Source organism: Physeter macrocephalus, chromosome 2 (genome assembly GCF_002837175.3).
Source record: "Physeter macrocephalus isolate SW-GA chromosome 2, ASM283717v5, whole genome shotgun sequence".
In the NCBI taxonomy this organism is placed as follows: Eukaryota; Metazoa; Chordata; class Mammalia; order Artiodactyla; family Physeteridae; genus Physeter; species Physeter macrocephalus.
Genome location: NC_041215.1, coordinates 23,227,490 through 23,248,958, shown reverse-complemented (window position 1 = coordinate 23,248,958; position 21,469 = coordinate 23,227,490). Strand labels below are relative to the sequence as shown.

Genomic DNA, 21,469 nt, shown 5'->3' with positions numbered 1-21,469 from the left:
GGCCGCTGAGCCTGCGCGTCCGGAGCCTGTGCTCCGCGGCGGGAGAGGCCACAGCAGTGAGAGGCCCGCGTACCGCAACATATATATATATATATATATATATATATATATAAATAAATATAAATATATATATATATATATATATATATATGAAACATAGCCAAATAGCCCATGACTCGTGCCGCGGAGCGGCTGGGCCCGTGAGCCATGGCCGCTGAGCCTGCGCGTCCGGAGCCTGTGCTCCGTGGCGGGAGAGGCCACAGCAGTGAGAGGCCCGCGTATCGCAATATATATATATATATATATATATATATAAATATATATATATATGAAACATAGCCAAATAGCCCATGACTTCTCCACAATTAGTTATGGAACAATGAATTGGAAACTGCATGGAATGAAATGAATGTAGACACAAACTTTACAACTCACACCAAAATTTACTCAACATTGTCCATAGACAAATGTATAATGCAAAACTATAAAAATTCTAGAAGAAAATCTACATAACCTTGGTTTTGAAACCACGCACCTCTGATTGGGACTTGAACCCACATGCCGGGACTCGGACCCAGCCAAAACCCAGATTGGAGACTAGAACCCGCAGTCTTTTAATTAGAATCACTCACCTGGTGTCTGGCTCAGGTTCTTTGTGTCTCCAATTCAGCGAGAGGCAAAATGATAGGCAAGAAGTAGATTTATAGGACACTTGCGAGGGATGCAAGAGGGCAAGAGAGGGGGGCTCTGCCCCAAGGATTAAGTGGGCTACATTTTTATAACCAAAGGGAAGTGGGGAGGGGGAAAAGACCACCTTCTTCGTCATTCTTCGAGTTGAGGTCAGGCTTACATCACTGCACCTCTTTAGTATCGGGCAGGATACCTGTCCTTGGTCCTAAGGGTCATCACCTTGCTGAACCAGCAGAATGAAGGCCTCATTTGTTCCTTTCACTTAATGACCTAGGGCATATCTCGTGGTTTTATTTATTTATAGTTAAGCAAGCCTGCTTCTTCCCCGACGTTCAGATAGCTTTCTTGAGCGGTCATTAACTCACAGTGTTCTCCCAAAGTTCCCTAGGTTTCCCTCTCTATCTATAATCCCCTACTGGGACTTGTACAACTACCCGTGTAACAATCCTACTCTATCCCTATCCGTTTCGGTAATGAATTTTAACACAAAAATCCCAAAAGTCTACACACAAAAGAAAAAAAAATTATAATGTGGACTTTAGAAAATTAAAAATCGTTACTCTGTGAAAGACCTTATTCAGAAAACCAAAAGACAAGCCACAGAGAGAAAAAAGTATTCGCAAAACACATATCTGATAAAAGTACTCAAATTATACCAAGAACTCCAAAACAATTCCATTTAAAATGGGTAAAGATCTGAACAGACACCTGGTCAAATAACATACAGGCAATAAATAAGCATACAAATATATGCTTAGTATCATATACCATTGGAGAATTACAAATTAAAACAAGATAGCACTGCACACTTATTAGAACTGGTAAACTCCAAAAAAGTGACAAAACTGATTGCCGGAGGGTGAGGAAAAATAGGAACTCTCCCTGTTTGCTGATGAAAGCAGCATGTACAGCTGCTTCAAAAGACAGTTTGGCAGTTTTTTCCCAAACTAAACAAGTCTCACCTCAGGATCCAACAATTGCTCTTCCATCATTTAGACAACTGTTTTGATAAACTATGTCCGCAGCACCTCCATTCATAATGGCTAAAAACATAAAGAAATCAGTATGTCCTTCAGTGGATGAAAGCATAAGCAAACTGGGGTACATTCATGTCACGGGAACTGAACATGCCACCCCAAAATATGTCTCTTTGGCATAAGGATTATTTGGGGCTGATTGTGTTTTTTGGCTTTTTTGGTTTTTTTTAAAAGGGACACAGGGACTTCCCTGGTGATCCAGCGGTTAAGACTCCACCTTCCAATGCAGGAGGTGAGGGGTCGATCCCTGGTCAGGGAGCTAAGATCCCATGTATCTTGCGGCCAAAAAACCAAAACATAAAACAGAACCAATATTGTAACAAATTCAATAAAGACTTTAAAAATGGTCCACATCAAAAAAGTCTTAAAAAAAAAAAAAAAAGGGACACATAAGAATCTCTGAAACCCAAGTCAAGATGGCCCTTTTGTGAAGGCAATTTACATTTATAAGGGAAATCTTCATTTGAAAGACTATCTCCCTCCCCATACTACGAAGAGAAGGGTGAAAAAACCTCAAGAAATTCTTCTCAGTGGAAAAGGTCTGGATTAAATCTGCACAGCAACCACACCCCTGTATTCTTTCCATTTAGAAGAAGATGGTATTTAAAGTGACTTGGGCCATTTCAGGGAGTTACTCAGTTTTCCTGGGTATCTCTCATGCATACAAGAGGTACACATGTTATTAAACTTCTGGTTTTTTCCTGGTAATCTTTTATTATGGGGGGAGGGGGGGTCTCAACCAAGAACCTACGATGATTGATAGAGGGAAAGATTCTTTTTCCTCTCATACACATGCAATGGAATACTATTCAGAAATATAAAGGAATGAACCATCAGTCCATGCCAAAAAAAGGATGAATCTTACATGAATTATACTAAGTGAAATAATCCAGCCAGAAGAGGCGACACATTGTATGACCCCCATTCATATGAAAATGTGGAAAAGGCAAAACAGAGAACGGTAAACAGATTCTGGGGTGGGGTGGGGTGAAGGATTCCATTTGATACTTAAGTGATGGATAACGGACACTCTGCATTTGTCTAAACCCATGGATTTGTACAGTCCAATAAGTAAATCATTATCTATTAAAATTTAGTTATTTAGGATATAGGAGTGTCACACGATGGAATGCAGAATGTAACAAAGAATCTAACCCATTTATAAATGTATGAAAAAAACTCACTGTTGGTGGTGGGGCAAAAGGTGCTGAGCTCAGTAACTTTGGAAATGAACAGACTCTGTAGACTAAAGGCAAAATGAACCCCACATAAACAGTGGACTCTATTTTATAAAGGTCATTCCCACGGGGTAGTTGCGACCAATACTGAAACCAGTATATCTGTAAACCTGGAAGAGAACAAGCAAGCAATGAATTAAATAAATGAGAGACAGTGGGAGGCAGTTTTCTCACCGTCTGAGTGGAAAGTTACAGATAATTAAGGGGAGAAGGTTACAACATCCATGTGATAAAAGATCATGTTGGAGACATCAGTATAAACTCATCTTTAGTTTAATATGGATAAAGACAGTTCCACACAGAAATCTTTATAATTAGGTGAATATACTGTCAGCGAGGGAGAATTTCCCTCTTGAGTTCTTGTGGCTGAACCGATAACAAAATTGACACAAGACAGATTAACAGGAGGAAAAATCAAATCTTTATCCCTGCACACAGAGGTCTCACAGAAATGGGACCTAAGTAGTAGTCACAGCAGGCAGCTTTTATACCTTTTAGGCAAAGAAACAATAAATTTGTGAGGAACTGACAGGACAAAGAAACTGAGGTTTGACGTGCTCAATTAGTGAAGAATCTAAACAGAGTCTGGGCTTCGGGAGTAAATTTAAGCAATAGGGGCTTCCCTGGTGGTGCCGTGGTTAAGAATCCGCCTGCCAATGCAGGGGACACAGGTTCGAGCCCTGGTCCGGGAAGATCCCACATGCCGCGGAGCAACTGAGCCCATGCGCCACAACTACCGAGCCTACGGGCTGCAACTACTAAAGCCCACGCGCTCTGGGGTCCGTGTGCCGCAACTACTGAGCCCGCATGCTTAGACCCCATGCAACAAGAGAAGCCACCGCAACGAGAAGCCCACGCACCGCAACAAAGACCCAACGCAGCCAAAAAATAATAATAATAAAATAAAACCCACTTGGTGGTGGTGTATGATCGTTTTAAAAAAAAAAAAAAAAAAAAAAAAGAAGAAGAAGAAGTAACGAGGTTTGTTCATCTAGGCTCCTGGCCCCGAATTCCTTGTCTCTAGCAACAGCGGTGTCCTTTTACCTCCAGATGCGCCTTTCACACAGATTTATTTCCTGCTTTCAGGGAGACAGAGAGAAGGGTCAAAGTGATCCTCTTGCTTCAGCCTGTTTCTTAAGTAACTTTCATTTAAAATGATCACTATGTCATTGTGGCATATTTTGGAGCCGTCCGCCCTGAGCGCCAATAACTCACACAGGTTGGAATGCGTGCATAAATTTCCCTGCATTGTCAGCTGAGCACATTTAGCTCCCACATGTTTTAATATCATTCTCTGGTAAAAGGAACCAGGGCTCTTTGAAGAAATGGCTGATACTAGGACTGAGACAGTAAATATATCAGCCAGGATAACCCTGAAGTATAAATAAGAAAGTACCAAGAAAAAAAACCCACCAATGGAATTATGTCAAGGGAAACAGGACCAATGGAAAGAGCTCTCAGTAGCCAAAGGAGGAATGAATGAAGCAACCAAATACTGTAGTGCTGGATTACAACCAAAAAGCCTAAAATATCTATCCAGGTGTCCACACTGGTAAAAATAAATGATCGCATAGATTTTTTTTTTTTTTAAATAAATGAGGTTGAATAGAAATCTCCTATGCAGGGGGATTCCAAACAATTGATAAGACACTCAACCATGCATCAAGGAAGTCAAGCTAATTCTCCTTTCCTGAAGTGTGGGGTCTGCATGGTGACCTACCTCCGCCAAGGTCATTGACACAAGGAGTCTAGAAACTGTCAAAGCCAAGAGGAGCCCAAAGAGACATAACAAATAAATGTCATGTGATACCCTGGATGGGATCCTAGCACAGAAAAGGTAGAAGGGAACCCAAATAAAATATGGACATTTTAGTTTAAAATAACGTATGAATATCGGTTCACTAATTGTAACAGTTCTGTAGAAAACTAGAAACAGAGGAGAAACTGAAAGTCAAATATGAGAAACCTATTGCATCAAACTGGAAAACTAGTGGAAATGGGTGATTTCCTAGTAAAAATACACATTAACAAAATTGACCCTAAAATAAAGAAAATACAAACTGACCAGTTAACCACCTGGGGACCTCTTCCCTCCGCCGGTTCTTCGCTCATTGTTCAAGGGTTTTCCTCTCCTGGGAAAAGGAAGGAACAGGGACAGAGATGTTTGGCAGCTCCCCTAAGACCAGACCCCAACCAGTATCTTCAACTCTTCCAGCCATGCCACACCCGGTGAGGACATCTGAAGGAATCTCAGGGATTATGGATTCTCAAGTGTCAGGACTTTTTTGATTGCAAGTGACTGGACACACTTACTGAAGTAAAATAAACTAATATCTTTAAATGATAGAAGTAAACTAATAATTGCAAGAGGCAAGTTGAAGAATGGCTTTGGACCTGGCAGACCCAGGGGCTCACCCTTTCGCAGTGTGACCTGGTCCCTCTCCAGCCCTACCCTACGAAGTGCCCTGGGGTGGCCCATTCACAGGCACAGTCTCTCTCACTGCTTCCGCGGCCTCCAGAATGAAGCCACTCAATGTCCATTCTACTGGGAAGGGTTTCTCCGTCCCTAGGGCTCCATGAAAAGTCACAGCTTTAAATGCCTTTGGCCTGGCTTGGGTCACACTCTCATCCTTGAGCCCATCAGAGCACCCACAGGATGGAACATGGGATTGGCTAGACTTGGATGATACACCTGTCTTCACGGTGGGTGAAATGTAGGGTCAGCCCTCTGGAACTGTTTAGACTGGAAGCAGGTGAGTGGTAGTTCCCAAAGGAAAGCTGAGGTGCTGGACTTGGACATGAGGACAGATGCTGGCTCAGCGAAAGCAGCAGATTCCACATCACTGACAGCCCACACTGTACAGCTGTGGGATCGGAATGCCAGTGAAAGAAGGGGTTGACTTAGGGTCAGGGGCTGCAGCCGCCCACCCAGTGCTCTTGCTGTTCTCCCAGGATGGCAAGCTCTTCCACTTGCTGAAAAAGCAAGGTAGGCACTGGTGGTAAACTCAGGGCTCCTGCCTTGGGCATTGGATCCCTGCATCTCAGAGACTGGCCCAGAACAGCCCATGTGTCTTCGACCGAATGCTAGGATGGCAAGGAAACTCTTGCTCAGTGAAGCAGAGGGAGGCTCAAGGATTATTCCATACCATGGAATCCACAGTTGGCTGGCTTTCTTGAGACCACAGGGGCTGGACCATGGACACACATGGCTCTCCAAGAACACAAGGCCTTAGTGTGAAACTGCCCACTGGGAGGCCCAGTTGCTCCCATATCTTTGATTCTCAATGAATATGAATGTCAAACTTTGTTACAACCAGAAGGCCAGAGGACTGCAGGGCCACCGTCTGGTTGTTGTGGCCAGGGCCACACTCAACGTTTAGAGGGCCATTACCTAACTGGCTGTGAGGAAGGAGGCCCATTTCCCAACCGCAGGGATATTGGGAATTAGACAATCCCAAGGGGCTCTCTAGGCTGCCCAGGAAGCTGATCAATCGCCCAGCAGCAGGGTCAGCTCAGTAACTGGCCACGGGGGCTAGACGGGGCCCAGACTGACCTGAGCTGGAGAACCACAGATGCCTGCCTGGATGGTCGGAAACCAAGGGCTGTTCTGAGACCTGTTTCTGCTGCACTCAGATGGGACAAATGGTTCATCAAGTCCCAGGAGGGCCACATCAGCCATCAAGAAGGCAGCACCTGGGGGCTGGCAGGCTGCTGCATCCAGTCCTGCATAAATCTATACACGTCTGCCAAGTACCCTCATGTGTCAGGGCTGTGCTGGACCTGGGGACTGCCCAGATAGAGTGGGGCCAGCATCACCTTCCCCGCCTGACTTCTGAGGCCCTTCACAATCCTTGACTGAGGTTAGGTTGGATTGAAACAGTCAGTGACCAGTGTGGACATTTCATTCTTCCACTGTCAGAGTCCAGGACTAGGCAGGGCAGACAACCAATTGTCCAGCTCAACTCCTGACTCATGTGTAAGACTTGAGGGTCTCTTTGAGGTCCCTGGTACCACGCAGACCCTTGTCAGGCTAGGGCCTCGTGACCAGGTGAGTCCTATCCATCCTGGAGGCCTCAGAGAGATGGGAAAGAAGAGGGGGAAGTGGGCCAGTGAGGCTTAAACCTAACCCCAACCTTTTAACTTCAAGCCCTAAACCCTAACAACCCTAACCCTGGAACCCTAGACCTTAGACTCTAAACTTTGACCTCTAACTCTGACCCTGACCCTTAACCCCTGACTCCAATCCCAGTTGCCCAAACCCTAACATTTATATCCTAACTCTAGCCCTAACATACAAAAAACTTTTCCAACTGAACCAAACACAAACAACCCAATTTTTAAATGAACAAAACACTTGACTAGACAATTGTCCAAAGAAGGTTTACAGATGACAAGTCACCTGAAAAGATTCAACATTAATCACTATTAATTAGTGTATAGATACAACAACTGATTTTTGAGTTGTATTCTGCAACTTTGCTGAATGCATTTATTTCTAGCAGGTTTTTTGTTTTTGGTCTTTAGGGTTTTCTATAGATAAGATCATGTCATCTGCAAACAGGGACAGTTTTCTATTACTTTGCATCTCACAAGTTTTGGTATGTTGTGTTTCCATTTTTGTTTGTCTCAAGATATTTTTAAATTTCACTTTTTATTTCTTCTTTGACCCACTGATTGTTCAACGTGTGTTATTTAATTTTCAGCTATTTGTGAATTTTCCAGTTTTCCTTCTACCATTGATTTCTAGTTTTATTCCATTGTGGTTAGAAGAGATACTTGGTATATATCAATCTTCTTAAAGAGTTGTGACCTAACACATGATCTATACTTGAGAATGGGCCATATGTGCTTGAGAAGAATGTACATCCTGCTGTTGTTGGGCTGAAAGTTCCACATAGGTCTGTTAGGTCCCTTTGGTCTGTGGTGTTATTCAAGTCCATTGATTTTTTTTTTTTTTTCTTGTTGTTGGTTCTGTCTGTTAGATCTACCCACTACCGAAAGTGGATAGCAAAGTCTCCACTATAATTGTATGGCTGTCTATTTTTCCCCTCAGCTTAGTTTATGCAGAAAATTCCAATTAATTGATATAGTCACTCAGCCACCAAGGATATGGAGCTACCTCCCCACTCCTTATGACCTTGACCTTAATCTCATCCTGAACCTAACCTCTGACCCTGACCTTAATTCTCACTTGGAACCTTAACCCTAACTGAATTTTCTTAGTTTTAGTTCTCTAAACAAGAATATCTCAAAAGAATTCCTCCAACGACAGAAATATCCTTTTTCTTCTCCTCAGCCTACTGTGACTGGTAAACTGGATTTTTATTTTGTTAATTTAAATTAATTTGAATTTTAAAAGCCACGTGTCATTAGTGGCTTCCATATTTGGACAAAGCACCACATGGTGCCCTGTGATTAGCCTAACAGATAATCACCACATGTGTGGATGATGCTCTTCCGTTAATGCAGGTGGATATTCAGAAACTCTATTTACATTCTGGCCTTTCAACTTGACACTGGGGAGATCAACAGGACCACCAATCACCCACCTAACACACCCTTAGGATATCACGTATACATTTCCTACAAAAGAGACCAAAGGACCTTGGAGAGCTCCCCGGCACGGCTGTCAGGAGTGGGCCAGACCAACCTGTATTTCACCCGTGAGAAACAGAACAAAGCCACCGCTCTCACTGCAGGAACCACATCAGCTTTTTCCTGCTCAGGGAGACACTGCTGGACCTCTACAAATTCCCACAAGTGGAGATGAAGGCGCGGTGGGGCAGAGCTGAATATACGTCCTGTCCAGCAACAAAATATGGCAGTAAAACAAATTAGGAGAGAATGTCCTTGTACGTCGTTCAAGGTGGAAAACCGGAACGCACAGAACTGGAGTGGCATGTTCTTAACTTGACTCGGCAACGACACGGGAGAGAATGAAGACTTTACAGACTGAAGTCAACCGCAGGAGGTCCTAGAAATAGGTTCTGAGCAACTTTTCCAGGTAGCCCTTCCACTGACGTTGAAAATAAAATATGGGGAATTCCCTGGCGGTCCAGTGGTTAGGACTTGGCGCTGTCACTGGCAGGGCCCGGGTTCAGTCGCTGGTCAGGGAACTCAAATCCTGCAAGCCGTGCGGTGTGGCCAGAAAAATAAAGAAAGGAAGAAAAGAAAAGAAAACATGGTACGAAGAAACCCTTGCTGCTGCACTTATTGAAAGTAACGTCGTTTAATATCCAGATCACTTTCCATGGCAGGTGAAAAGGAATATTATTCAAATGAGTACCACAGAAGTATTCTCTCTCGATTGTTTCCTTGGAGAAGAAAATGACCGTGCTTTTCTCCTTCCCATTCAGGTCACCGAAGGTCCCTGTGACCTTCTGCTGACTGTCAAGGGTCGGTCACCAGGTCTGAGTCAGGTGGCCTCCAGGAGTGCTCCTCTGGCCTCAGGCATGGGGTTGCTGCTGCCGCCCCATGGCTGGACCTGGGCGGGGCTGTTGGTCTGTGATGATGTGAGAGGTGAGCATTCTCTCTGGAGGCCAAGGAAAGACATGCCCAGGGGAGATCGGGGCACCCTTGCAGGGTGGATTCCTGTTGTCAAGTGATTCCAGTCTTCTTCCAATTGGAAATTGTTACTTAGTGCCCTGGATTCACCCAAAAATGTAGCTGTCAATTGTATAAACTGGGCTACTTGGATCCCCAAAAAATCACACTGATAAAAATGAGGCCAACAGAAAAATTCTGGAGCGTGTTTACGTCAGATACGGGAAGTCAGCAGGCCGACAGGAGACCTAGGAGCTGTCCAGCTGCTGAAAATATGCTAAAAGAGGCTTAAGAAAAAGCACAGGTTTTCAAAATTGCAGTAGAACAGCACTCACTCCCCCCCACCCCCACCCCCGCCATAAGAGGTGCTCGATGGCTGGATGGCTGGCGGTACCGGCGGGGCTAGACTAGCAGGCTTGAGGCCGCTAAGCCTCCAGGGAGAATCCCCAAACCACACAGCCTCAGGGGGTGACCCTCCACAAAGTCCCTACCAATGGCCTGGCCTGTTCGTGGTCGGTCAGACAGACATGAACGTCATGACATCCACTGCTGCTGGGAACCCATGAGCAGAAACCGCTACAGTAAGCCACATTACAAAGTTTTTCAATCAGGATTTTATGTTGTTATAACTTAAACAGGGATTTATTCGGTGAATGAGGAATGAACACATTATTTTTCAACTGAGGAAGATTTACTTAGGCAGAGCTTTCCTGTTTTGAATTACTGTAAAAGTTTTCAAAATACAGTAAAGAGAGCGACATGATGGATTCCTATACACAAACAGGCAAACTTCAAAATTACTAAATTTTGCCACATTTTCGTCCCACTTTTTGTACGGTGCAATATTGTCAGTCACAGCCCTTACAAAATTTCACCTGTGAGAAAGCAAGCACGACTTCCTACAAACCCACAGCACCGTCCTGCACAGAAATTCCCGCATATGGTTCAATACTCAGTTAGGAGGGGTTCTCAAAACCTGATCAACATCAGAAGGTAGACGGAATGTTGAGCGTAGAGAACAAGCCACGAGAAATGATATTTACCTGGCTAAGAACCTAGGAGTTTCCCATGAGAATCAACTAAAGAAACACCACCCCCTCCCCCCTCCATGTAAAGAGGAAAAGAGAAAAGATTATTTTTGCCATAGAACCATAAGGACCGTAAACCTCAAATTACACATGAGCGTTTCCTTGCAGCGCTGCCTGGGTGTATCAATATGCCCTAACTTCCAATGTGACCACACACTGATGCTTGGATTTGTAAGAATTACTGAACCTGAAACACTGCATCTCTGCTCTCCTTGTCAGATGCAAACCAGTGTATGCAGCGTCCTATACTCAAAGAGTAAGAGAGGACGCCGCCCCCCGACAAAGGCTGTGACCTGCCCAGCTTCTGAGGATCCTTTGGGGGCGGCGCTCTCCTCCGCTGCTCTCACAGCTGTGGTCCTTGGGGTCTTCGTTAAGCCCGAGACCCGCCCACAGTCAAGGCCAAGAACGAGACTCTCAGCTGCGTCCTCCTCATCTCTCTGTGCCCAGGCTTCCTGTGCTGCTCACCCCTCATCGGCCGTCTCAGCACAGCCACCTGCGCCCTCCAGCGGCCACATCTGGCACGGTGTTTACTGGGCTGTTTCCACTGTTTGGGCCCAAACCATCTATGTGGTCTTAACCTTCAGGATCACTGCTCCTGGGAGGAAAGTTGGTTGGTGTCAGGGGCACCCGACTTCACCTTTCTCATCCACTCCCCAGTCCACCCGCCTCTCTGTGGAATCCACCTGGGAACCTCTCCTCTCTTCACTGACACTGACACGCACTCCAAGCCTAGATGCGTCCTCCTCGCCTACAACCGGGGGCCTGGTCCCTGTCTCCTACTGTGTCCCGGGATACCTGGGCCCCTTGCCCTGGGGAGCTTCACCAGGGCTTTCCTGGCCCGGAGCCTGCCCGGTACCTTCAAGGAAGCCAAGTTCCTGACCTTCGTTGTCCTGCTGGCCTGCAGTGTGTGGGCCACCTCCCTCCCCATCTACCACAGGCTGAGGACAAGGCCAAGGTGGCCGTGAAGATCTTCATCTTCTCCATCTTGGCCTCCAGTGCAGGCTGCCAGGCTGCATCTTCGCCCCCAAGCACTGCTAAGACCAGACGGGAACGCCCTGAAACGGATACAGAATAAGACAGGTCCCGGGTGCAGATAAAACAAAAACAGACTCTTAAAACTAAATCACCCAGTTTGCCCAGATACTTGATGAAAGACGAAACTTCCTACTTACACTCCGGTTAGGCAGGTAAGCTCTGTGTATCCTGCAAGTTTCAGGGACCCCGGCCCATCAGCGATCAGGTCCAGAAGCTTCCGTCACCTTGGACACCTTCCTGGCACGTGGAGTCTATCCCCCACCGTCTGTTCCACCTCTTGACCCCCTGCCCCGGCCTGGGCCCCAGCTGCCCTCTACTTCCCATTCTCTATTTTTCCCAATTACAAACGTCTTCCCCACACTAAGGTTTTGAACCTATCTTCCCTCTTTAAGGTTTGTTTATGGCCTGATCTAGGCCGCTTGCCCGACATTCACTTTTGTGGATGGTGAGTGAGGGGTTCCCATTCCAGGGCAGAAGTCATGGGGGCCCGTTTCTGAAGCCCCATGTGCACAGGGGTCCCTGTGACCAGAGGGAAGGGGTCAGGACTGGGGGAGTTTTGGCTTCAGTGATTCCTCCAGGGACACAGGGAGTGGACCGATGCAGGTGGGTATTACTGAGAAGGGACAATCCGAGGGCAGAGGTGCCGGTCATTCGAAGGGGAGGGACTCTGAGGTCTGCGCCGGGGCTGGGGTGGTATATCCCCAGGCAGAAAGGGGACAGGGAGCCCGCTCCAGGCCCAAACCCCATGTGTGATCTTGCAGACTCAACAACAGCCACTGCAAGGCTGCACCTGGCAGAGCCCACGGAAGCTGCCCTCTCAGCAGGCCTGAGCACAGCCCTGCACACAGTCAGTCTCTGGGGACCCAGGCTCCTGTGGCCATGGTCTTACCCAGATCTGAACTTCTGCCCAAGCCCTTACATTTGGGGGCCTGCACAGGGGGCCCCCGGCAGAGGCCTCCTTCCTGGGAGGAGGAAAGAGCTGTAAACACACCTCTCCACTCGACCTGGACTCAGGTCTCTGCTAGCCTCCCCGGCCCCAGGGGCCAAACAACGGCAGTTGTCTTTTGTTCAGGGCTCTCTCTGCAGGGTGACACCCCGACTGCCTGTGCAGGTCCACCTGACCCCCAACCTTAGCACCACAGGAGGGTGGAACGGGCAGTTGGCCTCCCTCCTGCACCCCTCCTGCCCACGTGACCAGAGCAGCAACGCAGGCATGGCTGGTTCGCTCAGCTGAGCCCCCAACCAGAGAGGGTCTCCCCCTCTGCTGTAGGGAGAGAGTCCTCAGAACGGCCATAAGGAAGAGGTGCTGATAACATCTGTCAAGCAAACGCCCTATTTTACTAAAAATCCACATAGACGTCACATTTGACAAAAACGGCATCCACTGGGCTCTCTCAGTCCCTTCCCTAACCCAACAAAAGCCGGGGGTCTGAGGAAGAGTCCCCCGCCACGCGCTAGGGCTGCCCCAGGTACCCCGTGACCCCTGGCCCAGTGCATGGAGGTGGGGTTAGTGGAACCCACGCCAGGATCCAGCCTGGGGCCTGTGCAGGGCCCTCACCGTCATCCTGCGTTAGGGACCTGCCAGGACCACGGACACGCTCGCTGCCCACAGCCTGAGCCCCAGCTGGACGCGGCTGCGGCCCCAGGAGGAGGAGACCTGAGGGTCTCAGGAGGAGGGGACCCGCAGTGGCTGCAGCCAGCCTCGCCCAGGGCCAGTGTCAGTGATGGCTGGGCTTCCGCTCCAGCTCCTCCTCCTCCAGGCAGTGCCGCGGGGGCCGGGCTTTGAAGAAGTCGGAGACGTAGCGGACCTGGCGGAGGATAGGAAGGCAGGAGCTGACTGGGCGGGGACAGGACAGGATGGGGCAGCACAGCACAGGGAGGGGCAGTAGAGCCCAGGAGCTGAGGGGCACCGTGGCGGGGGCAGAGAGGACAGCAGATGTGGGATCTTAGGAGAAAGATGGGAGGAGAGGGCTAGGGTCCTGGAGAGGCAGAGAGAGGGCAGGAGGGCCCCAGAGGGGGGGCGGTCTCTGGTCAGGGCAGGGGGTCGGGGCCCGGGAGCTCACAGTGAGGCCGGCCACCAGCGCCCCCTGCAGGAGGCCAACGAGAACATCACTCCAGTGGTGTTTGTGGTCAGACACACGGGTGTAGCCCACGTAAAGGGCAAAGGCCACCAGGAAAAACTGCACGGTGGGCCGCAGCAGCCGTGCCCACTTCCAGCACAGCCGGGCCTGCACGTAGAGCTGGGGGCCAAGAGCAGCCGTCAGCATGGGCGCCTGCCAGCCCAACCCCGCCGGACGCACAGACGGTGACACTGAGGCCAGGAGCCTGGAACCTGTAGGCCCAGGGCCTCCAGTTTTTATCAACCAACCAGAAGCCCATCCATCACCACCTCCACCCACCTCGCTTTACTAAGGCCCAGGGAAGGGCCTTGGCCAAGGCTCCACAACAAGCAAGTCACAGAGAAACAAACTCACCGCCAAGAACATCATGCAGTACATTCCAAAGGAGGAGTGTCCAGAGTAGAAGGATAATCTGAGAAAGGAGAGTGCGGCAGGTCTCAGGAGGGCCCACACTCAGCACCTCTGCCTTCAAACACCCCCGGCCCCGGTCCCATCCTGCCATGCCTCCCAGAGTCTGGGAAGATTTCATGTAGAAACACGGCCACTGTTGGACATCATCAGTTCCTCCCTTTCCATTTCTCTGACAATGCGATAGGTTCTCGCGGTCTTTAAGGCCTCCCCGCAAAGATGCTGCAGGCCCTGAACACAGAACCGAGGGCCGACAACTGTGTCCAGCCAGCAGCTTCACTTTCACTGTGTTTCTTTTCAAGACTATTTTCCACCTGTGGTCACTGATACAAGGCTCACATTTTCTTTTTACATAATTTCAAGTTTTAACAAAGGACATCAATGGACAAGAGAAAAGATGACAGATTAAGAGACTCCAAAGGTCCATCCCCCCCACCCCATAAAAGCAACTAAAAAAACTGACAACAACGGTAACAATCAGATTGGTGGTTGCCGTGGAGGGAGAACAGAGCTCACTTACAAAGAACTGAGATTGTCCGGTCCTGTCTGATGGCTCCCTGGATCACTGGTCGTAAATATTTACAGCAAATGTAATGGTCACCACTGCCTGGGGCAACGGATAGCAGTTGCAGCGAACAGACTAACCAAAAAGCTTGGGAGGAAAGGCCAGGGAATGAGAAGCTCTGGAGAATAAGGGCTGGGATTCCAGAGGCCAGGGCTGGGCCTCAGGGCTCAGGAAAGACCTGAGAAGGCCCTAAGCTCTCACCTCTGGCTGACCAAGCAAGAAGTAAAGGTTAAGGCAGAGTTGTCAACTGACATGCCCCAACATAGCACACAAAGCCCATCTGTAAAATGGAAGTTTTTTCCCCCCGGTTCCAGGTATTTAAGGACATATCTGTCCAATCGCTAGCTGATCACTCAGCTAACAGCAGAACTTCACGGCCACTCAGAGTCTACAAAATTAGTTCACAACACTCACTAAGCAAACAACCAACAACTACAACAAACAGCAAAAACAAGCCCTGGGGAGAGGAGAATCTGATTTCCAGCGTTGCTACATTATAACATTTAAAATGCCCAGTTTTCAACAGCAACAACAAAATTATAAGGCACGCATGAAAAAATGCGGGAAATACCCAGGGCAAAAAAATCTATTACTAGAAGCTGTCCCTGAGGAAGCCCAGATGTTAGACTCACTAGATAAAGACTTTTAATCTGCCATTTAAAATATGTTCAGAGAGCTAAAGGAACTGTGAGAATGATGTCTCACCTAATAAAGAACACCAAAAAGAAACAGAAGTTATAAAAAGGAAACAAACAGAAATTGTGGAGTTCAAAACTATAGTATCTGAAATAAATCACCAGACGGGCTCAAAAGCAGATCTGAGCAGGCAGAAGTGTGTGTGAACATGGAGCTAGGTCAATCGAGACTTTTGGTCTAAGGAACGAAAAAAAAGAATGAAGAAAAATGAATGAACCGCAGAGTCTTGTGGGACACCATCAAATGTACCAACATATATACAAATAAGAGTCTCAAAAGGAGAAGAGAGAAAGCGGCAGAAAGAATATTTGAAGAATATTTTCATCAAATGAAAAACATCAATCTACACATCCAAAAAGCTCAATGAACTTCAAAGAGGATAAACTCAAAGAGAGCCACAAAGAGACACAGTATAATCAGGCTACCAAAAGACTTTCAAGGAGAAAATCTTGAAAGCAGCAAGAGAAGGGATTCATTGTGTACGAGGAATCCTCAGTAAGATTAGTAGCTAATTTCTTATCAGAAACCATGGAGGCCAGAAGGATGACATATTCAAAGTACTGAAAGGAAAAAAAACCCTGTGAATCACAAATTCTACATCTGGCAAAATGATCCTGTAAAAATAAAGGAGAAATTTAGACATTCCCAGACCAAGAAGAACAAAGAAAATTCATAGCTCATACACCTACAAGCTCTACAAGAAATACTAAAGGGTGTCTTTCATGGAGGAATGAAGGATACTAGACAGTAACTCAAATCCACAAAAAAAATGTAAAAGTCACCAGTAAAAGTAATCACAAAACATAAACAGCAGTGTTAATGTATTTTGGTGTATAGTCCTGCTTTTCCCTACATGATTAAAAAAAGAAAAAAGAACTGCACATAACTAAACTTACTGGATCATTCCAGAATAAATACAAACATCTCATCATTATGTTGTACACCTGAAACTAACATAATGTTATATGGCAAATATAGCTCAATTTTTTAAAAACCACATAAAACAGTAATGATAAATCTATGTTGATGAGCACACAATGTATAAAGATATAATTTGTGACAATAACCTCATAAGGGGGGGGTGGAACTATATAGCTGCAAATTTTTTTTTTTTTTTTTTTTTTTTTTTTTTTTTTTTTGTGGTATGTGGGCCTCCCTCTGTTGTGGCCTCTCCCGCTGCGGAGCACAGGCTCCGGACGCGCAGGCTCAGCGGCCATGGCTCACGGGCCCAGCCGCTCCGCGGCATGTGGGATCCTCCCAGACCGGGGCGCGAACCCGGTTCCCCTGCATCAGCAGGCGGACTCGCAACCACTGCGCCACCAGGGAAGCCCCTAGCTGCAAATTTTTTGCAGACTAAATAGCTATTAACAGAAAAGGCAGTAATGGAGAAACTGAAATACAAACAAAAAAGATACAATATACAGAAAACAAATAACAAGACAAAGAACATTATACAGTGAGAAAAGGATCAATCCATCAAGAAGGTATATCAATAACAGTTACAAAGACATAAGCACCTAACAACAGAGACCAAAATACATGAGGCAAAAACTGACAGAAGCTTAAGATGGTTAAATTGGTGAATTTTATACTTTGTGAATTTTTATCTCATTTTTAAAGAAGGAAAATAAGGCCATCAATTAAAGGGAAAGTTTACCAGTAGAGATGGTGAGAGGACAGAGCAGCAGCCTGAGGATGGGGCATGAAATTTAGGGGAGGTGGGTCACTCCTCCTGACACCTCCTGCTCTGCTCCAGGGCCCGACACCCCTGGCGCCACCTCACCTCCCTGCCTGCAGGACACAGGCCCACGGGCACCTGCAGGCCTTACTCCTGCCTCTTCTCTGCCCAGCGTGGAGCCTCTGTACCTTCTATACCTGACAACTCATCCCTCAATATCCGGCTCCCGAGGGCCCTTCTCCAGCCCCCCACTCTCCTCCCCGGGTGGGGTGTCTGCGGCCCGGGCCCCCCGCAGTACCCACCTGGACTTGGTGACGTCAGCAGGGCTTCCCCTGCACACCTCCGCCTGCACGTACACGGAGCAGTTGACGCGGCTCCAGTCAGGGTCACACACGGCCAGGAAGTTGGGCCGCAGCCGGCCGCTCATGTACTTGGCCAGGTCTGTCAGTGACTGGCTCACTGCAGCCCCGAACAGGAACGTCCCCAACACCTTGTAGAGGGCGGCCAGGTAGTTGTTGAAGTCGGAGCGGGAGTAGAGGCGGTCTGTGTACACCAGGTAGGCCTCCCCGGCCGACACCTGCGGGGAACAGCCGGGGACTTCAGGGCCGCTGAAAGGGGTCAGGGTGCACGGCCTCCCTACGGTCACTGGGGAGCTGGGAACTCCAAGGGGGCCCTCTTCCCCACAGACACCACCCCGGGCAGGACTCGACCTGCTAACGCCCCAGCCCCCGCCCCCCACGCCCCTCCTGCCTTACAAGGATGACGGTGGCAGTGATGACAACCCCGGCCATGAGCCCATGGGTGATGGTGTCTGGACGGTAGGGGTACCGGATGGAGTCATCTCCGCAGTAGAATCCTCGCTTGTACGGGGCGTTCACGAGGGTCAGGATGGCGGAAGGCAGACAGGCTGGGGTTGGGGAGAGGAGGCCGGTAGCCAGGAGGTTCTCTGAGCCCCAGGGCCACACAGACGAGCCTGCACCGGCACCGAGCGCTTGGACGCCTGCCTCAGCCTCCCTCCAGGTCTCCTCACCTCCGAGCCCACCCGAGAGGTAGGAGGAGCTTTTCTCACAGCAAATGGGAGGTCACTGCCCCATTAACCCTCTTGTGGTTCCCCATCATCATCAGATAAACACCAACGTCCTGCCCAGGCCCAGTGTCCACCCCCCCAACGTCGCCCACCCTCGCCCCGCCTCGCTTCCCTCCAGCCTCCTCTCTGCCCTTTGCACGAAGCCGGCAGGCAGCCACCAGGGCCTCTGCTCACATCCTTCTCGCGGCCCAGAACATCTCGAACTCCCTTCCGTGCTCCTGGGAGCCCTCTCACAGCAGGAAACTTCCGTTCTTCATGGTTCTTGCCTGTGTGCAACTGTGCGATCGCCGTGTGATACTCGAATGATCCCCCCGGCTACACACAGCGCTTTGTGAGCACCTGGGGGGGTGGGGGGGCGCGCCTGTCGTGTTCAAGGCCGAGTCCCTGGAGCCTGCTGGGGCCTGGCCGAGGCCAGTGTTTAACAGGCATCTGTTAAAAGGAGGACACTCTGCTCGTTGTTCTAGGGCCGGCCAGAGAGATCAGGAACACACCTCATCCCCGCGCTGTCCCTGAACCGGCCACACGCTGACCCGACAGGCCCGGCCCAGGCCCCGGGAGCTCAGTCCAAAGGTGCTTTCAGGAGCCACAAGTCATGACCGGGCCCTGCCTGGCACGGCCGCAGCCCCGGAGTCCAGAGGCCCTGCCAGCCAAGGGCTCCCTGCTCTCCAGGGTGGGTGCACAGAGACAAACCCAGGCAGGGTGCCCTTTGGCCTTGGCAGGGCAGGTGACACGTGGAAAAGGGCGTGGCTCTGCTGGGGCCTGACGGCCAGGGCAGGGGGAGGGCAGGGCCAGCTCCTCCTTCCAAAGGCCAAATTCAGGGGCCTCCGGGGACCACCGTGTGATGGTGCTGATATAGGGAAAGACTCGGTGAAGAACACAAGAGATCTGCCTCATGGAGCTGAGAGCAGCTGGGGATAAAAATAATAGGCACACGATGACCGGAGTCGGGGAGGTGGTTGCAGAGGCCACACAGGGGAGGTGACTTAAGAGGAAGAAGTACAGGCGAGACCTGGGGAAGAACATCCCTCAGAGGGGTGGCCAGTGCCAAGGCCGGAGATGGGCCTGAGCCTGGAGAGCAGAGCGCTGGGGAGGGGGGGCTCTGGCAGGGGGTGGGGGCGGGGGTCTCAGGAGGGTTGCAGCAGAGGGAGGGAGCATGTTTCCAAAAGACCTCTCTGGTCAGGGTGCAGGCCTAGGAGGAGAGGCTGAGAAACCCCACGGCCTGAGCAGGGCAGGGGCTCCCATGGGGGCCCGGGTATCGAGTCAGCCTCTCAACTCCTGTCCCCAAGCCCCAGCCCTCCCCCCTGGAGATTGGGGGGTGCCCAGCCCCCAATCAGAACTGGAGCTGGGCTCTCCCGGGATTCAGGGCACAGAGCTCAGAGCACAGGACTGGAGCCTCCCTCTGCCTGGGCCGCGCCAGCTCGGATGTCCCCACAGCAGACACCACCGGAGCCTCCCTGCCCCGGTGACAACCCCCGGTGTTTTCCCCAGGGCCCTTGTCACCATCTAAGACTGAACTGTTCGTGTCCTGAAGCTTCTAAGACTGGGAGCTGGCTCTGCCCGGGCCCCCAGCACCTGGCACATGGCAGCTGCACCCAACCTAATCTAAGCTCCAACCCCCCTCCCCCGCTGCTGTGTGACCTCCAGCAGGCACCTGAACATCTCTGGGTGGAAACTGGGGAGCCTAACAGCACTCCCTCACAGGCTGATTGGAGAAAAAGGTTTAATTATTTGCATGCTGCTTAGTGCCTGGCCTGCAGTCAATGCAACCCAAATGTTTAAATAAATAAGTGCTCAGGAAACGACTCCCAGGGTTGGCAGACGCCCCCGGGGGGCCTCCAGTTGCCACCTGGCGCATCCCAAAAGAGGTCTCTTCTAGGACATGGGAGGAGAGCCTGGCCTCTGCCTGCAGTCAGGGCAGACCCCTCGGCCCCCAGCGGAGGAGCAGGAGCCAGACTGGGGGTAGGGCAGTTTAGGCTGGAGGGGCCCCTCCCTGCGCCGGGGGTAGAATTCCCGGGCCATTGTCCGCACATCCCCGGAGCAAACACACAGCCTTTGTTTCCGGGACCCTGGAGGAGGGGCGGGGAGGGGGCCTCGGCCCTCTGCCGGTTTGGCCCGCAAACCCGCCCGACAGGTTTGGCCCGCGCCACCCCGAGGCCCCCAGTTCCACAACAGCCTGCGGCCCAGTCCTTCTCCCGGCTCTCCTGGGCCCGAGCGAGGAGGGCGACGGGGCGCGGGTTCGAATCCCACCACTGCCCGTGCGCCCCCGGCCAGGGCTCCGCCCTCCCAGAGCCCACTGGACCAGCCGACCCAAGGTGCGGGGTGGAGGGCCTCCCGGGGCGACCCGCGGCCGCGGCCCCCGCCCGGCTCGCCCGAGCCCAGCCGACGCCCGCGTGAATCACCGCCCGGGCCGGGCCCGGCAGCGACTTCCTGCTGCCGCGGGCGGGGGACACCGACCCCCTCCGACCGGGGATGCGCGGGGGAAACTGAGGCCTGGGAGGGCGCCCGCGGGCGCCGGGGCACGCGGGGTGGGGGCGCGTTGCTTGATCCGCGGCCCGAGGGTCCTCCCCCGGCTTCCCCCACCTCCAGGGGGCCTCCCAGAGGTAGGGACGCTGCAGCCCCCAGCCCGTCCTACAAAACTTTGCGGGGACCGGGGATGGGCCCGCCTGGGAAAGGGTCCTCCCACACACACCCGGGTCCCCGCGGCTCTTACCGACCAGCACGCACAGCACGTCGAGCAGCACGAAGACCCACCTCCGCTCCATGCCGCCCGCGACCCCCGGCGCCCGTCCCAGCGCGTACCGTCGCGTCCCAGCCGGGCCGCGGGGTCACATGGCCGGGGAGCCTGGCCCAACCCGGGAGGGGCGGGCAGAGCAGGGCACCGGAGGGAGGGGCGGAGCCTCCGAGGGGAGGGGGCGGAGCCTGCCTCCGCCCCGCCCGATGCGCGCGGGGAGGAGGGGCGTGGGGAGCGCGCGGCGGTGGCAGGGGAACAGTGTCGGTACGAGACCCGCGGCAGGAGGGGCTACGGGTCTCCGAGCTGGGGGGGGGGGGGTGGGGGTGGGGTCGTCGGCGCCCAGCACTTCCCCCGCCCCCCGCCGGGAGGCTGAGGCTCAGGGACGGCCAGTCCGGTGTCACCCCAGAGCGTCCGCGTCCGGCCACACGCCCCGGTCACCCACGGATTGGGTCGGCTGAGTCGGGGGTCGGGAGGAGGAACGAACAAACGAAGGAATGAGTGAGGGGTGAACGGAGAGGCCAGCAGGAAGGGGTGTGGAGGAGGACGGAGCTCG

At 51.0% G+C, this 21,469-nt stretch overlaps 1 protein-coding gene across 1 annotated transcript; it reads right to left on the bottom strand.

Moving 5' to 3' along the window:
- Positions 1-5,029: 5,029 nt before the first annotated feature.
- PLPP2 (phospholipid phosphatase 2) lies at positions 5,030-21,034 on the bottom strand. Its single transcript, XM_055087119.1, is given in 10 exon segments — positions 5,030-5,097; positions 8,616-9,795; positions 11,062-11,651; positions 11,769-13,358; positions 13,361-13,439; positions 13,695-13,871; positions 14,106-14,163; positions 17,401-17,675; positions 17,854-18,005; positions 20,896-21,034. Coding segments are annotated over 7 exon segments (960 nt in total). The 5' UTR covers positions 20,948-21,034; the 3' UTR covers positions 5,030-5,097; positions 8,616-9,795; positions 11,062-11,651; positions 11,769-13,191.
- Between the last annotated feature and the right edge of the window lie 435 nt (positions 21,035-21,469).